The sequence below is a fragment of the Hoplias malabaricus genome, chromosome 14 (genome assembly GCF_029633855.1).
Source record: "Hoplias malabaricus isolate fHopMal1 chromosome 14, fHopMal1.hap1, whole genome shotgun sequence".
Taxonomy (NCBI): Eukaryota; Metazoa; Chordata; class Actinopteri; order Characiformes; family Erythrinidae; genus Hoplias; species Hoplias malabaricus.
Genome location: NC_089813.1, coordinates 8872423 through 8884529, shown reverse-complemented (window position 1 = coordinate 8884529; position 12107 = coordinate 8872423). Strand labels below are relative to the sequence as shown.

The 12107-nt window shown below is 38.8% G+C and overlaps 1 protein-coding gene across 3 annotated transcripts; it reads left to right on the top strand.

Annotated features, from left to right (window-relative positions):
• Positions 1–368: 368 nt before the first annotated feature.
• On the top strand, positions 369–11562 carry LOC136666482 (G2/M phase-specific E3 ubiquitin-protein ligase-like). 3 transcript variants are annotated; one of them, XM_066644677.1, is made up of 9 exons: positions 369–467; positions 7422–7925; positions 8093–8176; positions 8656–8801; positions 8952–9163; positions 9400–9667; positions 9768–9928; positions 10147–10385; positions 10745–11562. In XM_066644677.1, the coding sequence occupies exons 2-9, from the start codon at positions 7463–7465 to the stop codon at positions 10993–10995; spliced, it is 1824 nt and encodes a 607-aa protein (XP_066500774.1). In that variant the 5' UTR covers positions 369–467; positions 7422–7462; the 3' UTR covers positions 10996–11562. The 3 variants fall into 3 exon arrangements, with proteins under 3 accessions (XP_066500774.1, XP_066500773.1, XP_066500775.1); XM_066644676.1 differs by lacking the exon at positions 369–467 and adding an exon at positions 5945–6089; XM_066644678.1 differs by lacking the exons at positions 369–467; positions 10745–11562 and adding an exon at positions 5945–6089 and having other exon boundaries at positions 9768–9905; positions 10147–10376.
• Positions 11563–12107: the final 545 nt, after the last annotated feature.

Genomic DNA, 12107 nt, shown 5'->3' with positions numbered 1-12107 from the left:
TAATCTCTGTATAAGAAATAATCTCACAGGTTAGCATGCTAGTAAATAGGTAGGAGAATGCTAACTCATGTTAGCTTAGCAAACTAGAGTTCTTCAAAAAACAACAGAGGTAGAGTTAGCAGGGATATGAAACTAATTTGAGGAAACCACAAAACAGTTTGTAATTAAGTGGTTAGGCTAAACAGTTCTTCTGTTTCCCCGTTTAGCTAAAGGAAATCTATGGTGGTTAACCAAATATGTTTAATATCATTAAAATTCACAGAAATAATTGACATTCTGACTGTTTCTGACTAATGACAAATCAATTAATGACACATTAGCATGAAGCTAAGGAGTGTTCATTGTTCACTGTAGCTTTTGTCCAAAAAGGGACAGCTGTCGCACAGCTTTGGGCATTTTATAAAAAAACTCCTCAGTAGGTTTGGCTAGCAAGACGTCATTTCTGAGAACCAATGAAGCCAAAGCAGGTACTGCCACTTTTCAAATAAGTTCATGTTAAAAATATACATATTTTGAATGAACCTGTGGAGGCGCCATGTCACTCTGCTTTTGGTTTGAACTGTTTTATATTCCATGAGTACCGGCAGAATGTTACAATGCATTTATTTATTATGCATTTATTGATCTGATCTCGCTTAATGAATAAATTTAGCAGAATCTACATATCATTAAAACTAAAATGCTGTCTTCTTGGATATTTTGCTGCATCTTATAAAACACATGGCAGGATTACTTAAATGTTTAAAGTATATTAAAAACAGGAAAACCCAAAATACATACCCTTATCATTGGAAGGTATGAAGAAGCTTTGGAGCAATGCCATGTTTACAAAAATAACAAACTATAAAAAAAGTTTATCTCTCAGTTGCCGACAGTGTATTTATGATCAAGGGAAGCCTGTTATTTTCTGGTCATACCACGCTATAAAACTGAAGCCCTGGGTTGAGATGACATTAAAGCAACAAGATAACATCAGTTTTGAACATTTCTAAAACCAAGTACCTTAAAGGAGCAATCTGTAAGATATTTACTGTACTTAGTCATAAAATGCCCAGGGTGTGTGATCATAGATTAAGAAAACAGTAAAAGCTAAAACACCGCTGCCTCTCATACCATTGCTGAGACAGTATATTCTCTTCTGTGATCCTGCCCTCTGTCCAATCCTAGTAAAGCTGATCACAATCCTCTCCAATATTACATTCCTCTGCACCAACTCGCTTTACACCTTGAGGTCCAGTTTGAGACAGCAGCCTGTTTAGTGATGCAGTTTGCGTTAAACATCCTCTAACCTTTCATGAATGTTCAGTTTCTAACCACAGCTGTTCTTGTCTGGATGTTTTGGTTGGTGGCCCAGTTTCAACCCAAATCCCTGCCAACACCATGGTATATGTTTGACTGCTGAGAACGGGCCAACACCCAAGTATTTGTGCCACAATGGTCTAGTGATCAGAATTTGTCTGATGATAAACACAGTCCTGTTCTGAAAGTTGTGCATAACAACAGATGTGCTCCGTTTGGTAATGGTACGCCTGGATTAATGGATTTCAGTGAGATGACACTCATAAAATCTGTGGACATCCGGTAAACGTTTATTATAAAGTGACCAAGGGGCAGAAGTAATTTGAAAAGTGTCATGCTAAAGTCAATGGTTAGTACATACATGGAAAACAGGCCTGCGATACAAATACCTGATACAACTCATCATTTCCACGTGAGTAAACTATTATCAAAGAAAATGCTAAATGTAATTTGTGTTGTTGTGGTTGGGTTTTGTTTGTGTGCACCTTTACATTTAGAAAATACAATTCACTGGTTGTCTGGGCGTATACATATGAGATTAGATGGCATGCACACTTTCTGGCCTGGAGGGGGCGACAGATGACTGTGATATGAACAGTGGAACGTTGGAAGTAACTAAAAAATTAATAATAAATAATAATGTAAATATTTAATACAACAAATATGCTAATAACACAATGTGGCTGAATTTGAATGCTTTGTATAACATTTGTGACATGTGACACCCAAACTGTGTCAAAATCTGCAGTCGTTATACAGTTGGGGTCAACGTTTTGTTAAACATGGTGGAGTACCCATAATGTTGTGGGGCTGCTTTGCTGCCACTGGAAATGGAGGCTTAGTACGTGTTACAGGAGAAATGAAACCAGAGGATTATCAGAGCATTTTAGAACACATATTGACCCTAAATTGACTGTTTTAAACAGGACAGCAAAGAGTCCTGATTCTACTTCAACTGAATACCTTTGAAGAGATATGAACTTGATTTGAAATGGGGAAAAGATCCATGCAAATATTCAAGAGCATAAGAGAAATGCAGTGTGAGAGTCCAAGAAATTACCAGCGGACAGATGGTTAAGCTGTCATCGTTGCCAAAGTCTTTGCATGGACACATTTGAACAGACAATCCACCAACCAGCAGTTGTTTTGAATTTTGGGAGGGAACCTACTCAGCAAAATCCCTGCCATTATAAATACACTGAACCTGTAAATACACATACTTAATTAAATGTAACTACTACCCACCCATACTGTTTAATATGGCAGCATGCAGATATGCAACTTCTCTAAATTAACATTCACCAGCAGAGAGATGGCCACAGACACAATAGCATCGCAAACATTGAATGAATACCTACGAAAAATAGTTTGCAAGAGAGCACCTCCCAAGACTTGGAAGTGTTTGCAGACTTTCTTGGAAGGAGACAAAAAAAAACAACAGATTGAAGATAGAAGACTGGGCAAACTTGATAAGAAAACCCGTTCCACAGCAGAACCATGTTAAAACTTGCATGTCTGTGTGTGAGCATGAGGTCTTCTGCTTAGAAGAAGTTACAATAGTAAAAAACAAACCAAAACAAAACATTGTGCTCAATTTCCAACTTTTTGCAAATGTAGATGAACATCAGATCAAAACATTTTCACATATTTTTTATCTTAAATGTGCTTCCTTAGTTTTCCACTGGAACTGCAAATTAGCTGCTACTGCTGTTTCCAGCTACGCTATATTCTTTTGTCTGTTTTAAGGAACATAAAATACCACACAGTTTTTGAAACCACATTATGTCTGTTTCTGATTACTTAATAACAGTCTGAGGCAACTCGGTAAGAACAGCTGCTTCCCTACTTACTAGTAATATTAGCCACACAGCTCTAATATACAGCAAAGAAACAAACTTCAGACATAAGACACAAGGCTTTATCACGGCAACGATCACTTTACATTCGTGCAGTTTGTGCAGTTGTCCTTTCCTTAAATGGGTGTACTTGTTTAGAGATGGCAATAATAGCTTTCTTTTAAATAGCCATCCTTTTATCTTGTTTGTAGGTGTGTGTGTGTATGCACCTACACAAACACCTGCACAACCAGATGCCAAGCAAGCCTACCTCAACCCTCTTTGTGAAGGTGCAAAGATTATTTAAAGGTAATTAATTAAATGCCTGAAGTTGCTGGACCTGACTTAAAGTCAGTAACTGTCATGGGAATAAAAAGCCTGTGTAAAAAGTATGTGTGATATTTATAGTTAAAATGAGACTAACCCACCCTTTGAAGCCTTCTCCAGAACTTCATCAACAAATCATACTTTGCAAAAAATAATGGACTTATTCAATAAAAGATACTGTTGAATTTGAAGTGTATTCTATGCTACATCATTTGAATTAAATGTGAATAACAGTTTTCACAACGCATCATGAATTATCTTATTAAAATCATCATATTTTTTCTCTCTGTTAATTTACAACTGTGGGCTACATAATTCAACTCTGAAGTAAAGCCTTGTGTCCTTGATTATGCAGGGTGACATGAAATCTTACATGAAACATGTAGTAATTAGATATTTTATGCTAAGTTTCAAAACACAGGGCATAAACGTAGATTCTAAATTACTTACAAATTACGCTTTAATGAGCAGGATGAATTACAGGAATGAATGAAAACCTCTATCCTTTTTATCATATTACTAAACTATCTGTGACTCTTGAAAATGTCACATTTGCATTCAATTTTTTCCTTTCCATATTTTGTTTCTATTGTGTAAAGTGTGTTGAATTCATATTGTGCCTGAAGTGTCATAAAAAACGTGGTGCATTTATTTTAATTATTCTGTAAACACAAGGTTTTGTTTTGGCAGCAAAAATATATCAACCAGAAATACCAGTGCCACAAAATGTCAACTTTGTTTATTCTACAAACCTATGAGTTAGACACAATAGCTGTGTTTAGCAGTCCAATATTCTCCACTGGGGGCGCTAGTAGTACACAAAATGGCGTTACTGTGCATAACTAAAACAAGGAAACCCACATCAGCAGGAACATGCTACCACACATTTGTAGTTTTGTACAATTGTATTTAAAAAAAAGCTTTAGTTTAACTACATCAGACGTTTAGCACTGTACTCCAGTAATATTCAGATGGGATTAACTGAGTGATTTCAGTTTCCACATCAATACAATCCTAAAACCAATTGATTATTCCATGAAAAATATAAAGTAATGACAGCCAGTATTGTTGTTTTCAAACAAATAATATAAAAGCTTCATATCATTTTCCACTGTCCATGTAAATTTAATCTCTGAAATTAAAAAAAAGGTATATTCTGACTCGGTCACTAAGACATGTACTAAGCCGGTGCCCTAAGACATGTACGTGTGCATAGTCATAGACCTTATGCAGGTCCAGCTCTACTGGAAATCAGGTATTTCCATGAAAGTAGTGAGTATAGTTGTCAGTCCGGCAGGACCTGTAGTTATAAACTTAGCCGTTTTAAGTTTCAGTTTAGTTTTACTCAAATTCATTTTGTCAGCAATCGCTGATATTTAAAAAATCAGTACAAGGAGCAGATTCATTTTGGTTCCAGGTGATTCAATGACCTCAATTTCCTTAGAAAATTTGCTTAGTCTCTAAAATTAACGACTTATTAACTGAAAATATTATATTAGTGTCTTACATTTTCTCAATTATTGCACATTCATATTTATATTGTAACATAAGGACCTTATATGTATGAATTTACTCATAGACTTAATATCTTACTTACTTTCTCTAAATATTCTTTGTATGTTTTATAAAATGCATCATTTCTTCAAAAAATTGACTTGTAATAATTACATTTCCCAAAATATTCACATACATCAAAATCTTCCCAGTAAACAAGGAACATCCCTGGACGTTCAAAATAGGTCTAAAAGTAGTCTGTCCGTCAATGACATATTTTAAACGTCAATGGACGTCCAAAATCCATCTTAATAAGTTAGTTAAGTGGTGACCAATCGATAACGTCAGTGGACGTCCAAAATGCGTTTTATACAAGTAATTTATTTCGGGACCAATTAATAACGTCAATGGACGTCCAAAATACGTCTAATAGTCGTCTTTTCAATGTCTGTGTTTGGACGTCTTTTTAACTTTCATTTTCACCCTTAAGAAAACGTTGATTAGACGGCAGTCATTACGTTATTTCAACGTTGAATCAACGGCTAAATGTTTACTGGGTTACCTTATTTTCTTGAAATCTTTACATAATATGTCACAACGTAGTATAAAGTAGTAAGCATTTCGGGATCATAATTTCATATATTCACATGAATCAATCTAAAAGAGAAAGAGAAGCAGGTTATTTTTTCTCTTGGCGGGAACGTGTTTGCACTTGTTCAGACATGTTTTCATCAACTGTAGAAAATGACTGGGCGGTCGACTGCAGTGAAGTCGCTCAGCCTTTGTTTATGAGAGCATCTATGTCAAGTTACTGTTAAAGTTTAAAAATGTACTGTTCCATTACCTCACCGTTATTAATTTTAAACACATAAAACGGCACTCATTTAGAGACGTTCATGACGTTTGTTTGTTTGGGAGTGTTTCTGTGTTTTCCCTGCTTCTGGAGCCCCGCCTACTTTCCCTTCTCTTCCTGAGATGAACTTGATATTTCTCGCTGAAGATGGTGATGTTTCACTACATTTTCAGGAGAAACCACCAGACTTAAACCTTATTATTTATTTCCGTTTTCGTCTTTTAGTGTTAAGTGTTGGGTTACTCGGTTATTTTGGCGTGGTGACAAAAGAGGAAACATGAGTGAGTATTTTATCTTTTCAGAAACCTAACGATACATCAGTTAAATATGTGTTTGCCGGTTTATTTCATACAGTTGGTTACACTTTATGAAGCTGACACTCGCCTTTTGTAGGAACTTGTCTTTCCACCTTAAATGGTGCAGTATATATATAATGAGTTAACTGATGATAAATTGTGTCTGATGCATGTGTTAAATATGCAGAATATTTATATTTGATATGGATATCTTTGTATTTTAATATATAAAAGTGTATATGGAGATTGTATTGGTAAACAGCATTTTATTTCTTTTTATAATTTGCTTCAAATGTCATGATACAAAACTATTTGCGATAATACGTACATGAAATTTACTTAAAGGTGCTAATAATGTTGTCAACATTTACTGTGTTGTGGAAGGTTCTAAAATGTAGTGGAAATTTAAAAGATACAAGCAGCAAACAGGTGGACGAATCATTCATTCATTATCTGTAAGCGCTTATCCAGTTCAGGGTCGCGGTGGGTCCAGAGCCTACCTGGAATCATTGGGCACAAGGCGGGAATACACCCTGGAGGGGGCGCCAGTCCTTCACAGGGAAAAACCCACACATTCACTCACACACACACAAACCGGAGCACCCGGAGGAAACCCATGCAGACACAGGGAGAACACACCACACTCCTCACAGACAGTCACCCGGAGGAAACCCACGCAGACACAGGGAGAACACACCACACTCCTCACAGACAGTCACCCGGAGGAAACCCACGCAGACACGGGGAGAACACACCACACTCCTCACAGACAGTCACCCGGAGGAAACCCACGCAGACACGGGGAGAACACACCACACTCCTCACAGACAGTCACCCGGAGGAAACCCACGCGGACACGGGGAGAACACACCACACTCCTCACAGACAGTCATCCGGAGGAAACCCACGCGGACACGGGGAGAACACACCACACTCCTCACAGACAGTCACTCGGAGGAAATCCACGCGGACACGGGGAGAACACACCACACTCCTCACAGACAGTCACTCGGAGGAAATCCACACAGACACAGGGAGAACACACCACACTCCTCACAGTCACCCGGAGCGGGAATCGAACAACCTCCAGGTCCCTGGAGCTGTGTGACTGCAACACTACCTGCTGCACCACCATGCCTCCACAGATGGATGAGCTCTTTAATAATTCCACGTTAAATATATACATGTACCATGATATATTATGGAAATTTTGCATCCGTTTTTCCCAAATTTAACTTGTCGTTCTAAACTGAGCTACAAAGCTAACAAATCAATGAATACACTTATTACTGACACTTCTTATTCTTCATTTTCCAGAGAAACACGGCCGTGTATGTGGGAGTCGCTGCCTGGGCCCGATGACTTTCCTTCACGAGATTAAAGGGCGGAGAGTGACCGTTTGTCAGAGTGGAATTCGTGCCCAAAGAGATGGCTCATGTTTCAAGGATGGCCTGGTCTTCCTCAGCCGTCCCGTAAAGTTGAAGGAGAAAATTTCTGTTTGTATCGAAAGCACAATTCCTTCGTGGGATGGAGCTCTTCGTGTTGGATTCACCAACCATCCCCCCAATGCCAATCTTATTCTACCCACCTCTATACCGGACCTCAGAGACTGTCCTGGCTGCTGTGTGCTTCCTGTACCCGAGGATATCTGCATTCCAGGAGCACACATCCAGTTTTGGCTGAACCATGCAGGCTATATTCTGATTCAAGCTGAAGATGGACATAAATATTACTTCAAAGCAAAAGGGCAGATTGACCTAAACGACTGGCTGTACGTTTTCTTGGATCTGTATGGGAGCACCAGCACAGTGAGACTTCTGGGTAATTTTGTAAATTCAAGATATAAGCTTAAACATTTATTTTCTTTTTTTATGTTTAAGTTGCAATATGGAGGAGTGAGATTTTAATTATAATGTACATGACTTGTACATGTCCTTGACTTGTGGCTCAAAAATCTCTAATTTGTTTTATTTTTGTGTGTGTTCCAGGTTCAAGGAAAGGGGCTCGGACGTCATGCCCTTATACTTTATCAGATCTAAACCAGACAGACAGTTCTGAAACAAAAGTGAAAGGTAAAGTACTGACCAGAAACATGTTTACCTTCGACAGGAATGCAAATATAAGTGGGAATGGGGAATGGGGTGGTATCAAGTTTGATTCTGATGACAACATTGAAACATTTATCTCTTCATTCACTGGCCACTAAAAGATGCACCTACCTTGGCGTTTTACGTTGCGTTCAGGTCCTCATCTGTGATCATTGTCTAACTACAGAGAAGCTTTTGGCTTGTGTTGGACAACTTTCAATGTAGCTGCCACTAATCCCCAGCAGCATTGCTGTGTCTGGTATTAGGGTATAATTTACAGCAACACTTCCCTGACCTGTAATAACCTAGAACAGAGCCTCTGTCATTTTTGAACTACCTAATTTTTGGTGAAGGGTAGGACAGCCTAGCACATAAATTCACATAATATCAGCAATTATTGAGGATGAACTGTATGCGACACTCAGAAGTATCTAATGGCATTCGTTGTTTCTGTTTGTGCTCAGATACTAGAAGACTTTCCAGAGAGTCGTTGTGTCAAACAAGTCTTTCTCCAACTAATTTTACACCATCCACTCAAAGACCAGACCAAGCCAGACAGAGAGAAACTAAAAGTAACAGAGATCTCAATAGAAACCTTCAGACCTCAATGGTAACTCCAAGGGAAATTGTGTTGTATCTTAGAATTGCAATACATTATTAGTATATTTTGTAGTAAAAATATTCAAAAGTGTTAATGAATGAAAGTTGGGCAAGTCTTGGCATATCCCACTGAGTCATTGTTTTTTACTGTCATCATTAGGAGGAGATGGACATCACATCTTTGCTTAAAGAGTTTCAGCAGCAGCATCTCAGCCACAATGTGTTCCATGTGGTTGTGTGTAGGAAAACACTGCTCAAGAGTGCCACGGATGCCCTGTCCAACAGCAACTTCTCCTGGACTAAAACACCTCATGTTGAGTTTGTCGGAGAGGTGGCTTTTGACACCGGGGGTCCGAGGAGAGAGTTTTTCAGGTATTACATGTTTTACCAAATTGGTCCTGAGTAGGGTACGGCATGGGGTTTGTGTTTACACAGGACTTGAGCATTGGTTAAACACAGAAGCATAAATTGGCCTTTAGTTTTAGGGGTAGGTTCACAGTAGGTTCAGTTAAATTATCCTTTAAAAACAAACATCTTTTTGGCTTGGAGATAATATGATGCTTGTATTTAAGGTTGTATTTATAAAATGCCACATTCTTTGTCCACAGACTCCTGATGACTGAGGTACAAACCAGGCTGGGTGTGTTTGAGGGCAAACCTGGACACTTGTTCTTCACCTATGACCAGAGCGCTTTACAGCAGCACAAGTATGAGCAGGCCGGGAAGCTTGTAGCTTGGTCTATAATTCACGGCGGTCCAGGTCTTAAAGCTCTGGACCCATCTCTTTACCAGCTCATGTGTGGTCAAGAACTTAATCTCATGGATTTTGACTGGCGTCTCATACCAGATGCTGATGTCCAAATGAAAGTACAAAAAGTAAGTAGCCACGTTATTTACGAGTCGTTACTAACATCTGTCCGTGTGTCCTGCAACGTCTGATGTTTATTATTTACTAACCTGAACTCCCAATGCTCAGATTTTGTCTTGTAGGTCTTCTTCACACCTTTGTAATCTTCAGAGCGAACTGGGAGACTGGATCTGTGAGTGTGGATTTCCAGGAATATACAGACCTAAAATCTCCATGCAAGATATTCCAGAGATTTACTCCTGCATTGTGAGGCACTACATTTATCTCAGGTATCAGCAGAACCTTTTTGAGGGTGGGGGGTTGGTAGGGGGGTGGGGGGTTGGTAGAGGGGTGGGGAGTGGGTTAACATTTTTATGAGCACACTTTAGTAATCTACAAAACCAACAAGGAATGTAGTTTGACCAGTAGGGTTTAAACATGCAACTATGAAATGTGATACGTTTTACAGGTCATTTCATATCTTTTTCTCATGTTTCTCTATCGTCAGAGTCTCAAACATGATCCATCAGTTTACAGAGGGTCTGAATGCATTTGGAGAGCTCTGGGCCTTCGTGAAGGCAACCTGGATTGATTTCCTACCCCTTTTCATCAACATGAAAGAACCAATATCCAGAGCTTTGTTCAGAACTCTCTTCCGAATCAATTGGAGTAGAGAAGGGACCAGGAAGAGAGAGGAAGAAGAGGCGACCATTTACCTCTGGGAGCAGCTTCTAAAGATGATTGAAGGTGAGCATCCTAGTTTGGAGATGGCCTTCATTTTGATGTATGTGTGTATATATATTAATTGGTGGGAGACACAATGAATGCTGCAGTCTCTGAAAGATATTACTGTAACACACAAAAAACCATGAACATCTCAGTAGAAATTATTGACCAACAGAATGGGAGGCTCTTGGGAGCAGTGTGACTGCTCTCTGGAGCGATAGAGCTCAATCTAAAACCTCTGGGATGAGTAGTAGGGGATTTCTGGCTCACACAATTTTTGAGGGGCTGGGTGTATATCTGTCGAAATCAAGGAATTCAATGTAACTCTGTTTAAATTTGATTTCAGAATGTGTTTCTTATATTTCCCAATTTCTCCTCAGATAAACAAACAGATCTTCATTTTGAAGAGCTTCTCATTTTCATCACAGGAACAGATGAAGTTCCAGCACTGGGATTCCCCGAGAAACCCAGCATCAACTTTTATGAGCCGGAGAAACATGTCTGTCGACTTCCTTATGCCTCCACATGTATGATGGGACTTTTCTTACCCAGAGGGGTCAGAGGTTTAGCACTACTCAATGAAATGCTGCTGAGAGCAGTCAGAGATTCTGTAGGGTTTGGTAAAGCATAGCAGGGCTTCATATGTAAAAAGCACTTCTAAATTATTTAAACTATTCCATACTAAGCTATTACAACAGACCACATAGTAGAGGGTAGAGTTGAGGTTGTTTTCAATGTTAGGGAGCCCCAGCTTCATCTTCTTGCTGAACACTATTAATAGCAGGTTTTGTTTTGATAACCCTGTGTTTACTGAAGTTTGAAAACAGATAGGATACCTCTGGGAAGTTGTGGTATATTGGGCAGGCCCCAGCTTGACCTCTAAAATGAAGGCCAGCCAGGGGAGGTTTGGAAAGAGGCCTAGATACCACCACTTTCACTTGGTCAAACTAGAACGCAATGCTATTAACATATGATGAGGAAAGTGAACGGTTTCTGCTAAATGTAGTCATATGTCCAGTTTGAGCACCATTGGTCAAATGTTCTGTTCTGTTGATGTTCTACAGATGAGAGAACACACTTCTGCACATTTTAATGCACAATAACTTTAGATAACAGAAGGTTCTCTGAAGGTTTTACACTGTAAACTTTAAATGAGACAAATGTTTATTTTCAAACCATGTTTTCATAACAAATTAAGATATGCCTTTGTACATTTTTATTTTTATAAAAGTATGTGTATGAGATACTGTATAAAAATGAAAAATCTGTTTTTTAAACTTAATAAACTTTTTATTGATTTAATTAGATTTTTTTTAAATCAGTAGCTTGTTAGATATACTTTGTAATATTTGTGTCAATATCAATTATTCATTCATTCATCATTCACTCTGAATCTGTGCCAGTCGCCACATGTTAGGATCTGGTTCCAATTAGGTCACCCTCAGGGCTCCATACAAATGAGACTGCAGCTACGACACAGGATTTCAGAGAAAGTCATGGGATGTAAAAACTAGTACAGGGGGTTCTCGGGTTACGATGTTACGTGGTTACGACACATCTCCCATTTACTGTATAAAGCCTTGTTTCGACTTAAGTGGTTTTGCGTCGTAAACGTCGTAACGCGGCGGAAGAATACACGGTTACGCGGCTCGGGACCGAGGAGGATAGGTGTTAGGATAGGATAAGTGCTTACAGTATGTTATTTACGTACAGTACGTACGTATGTTCCGACTTACACCGAAA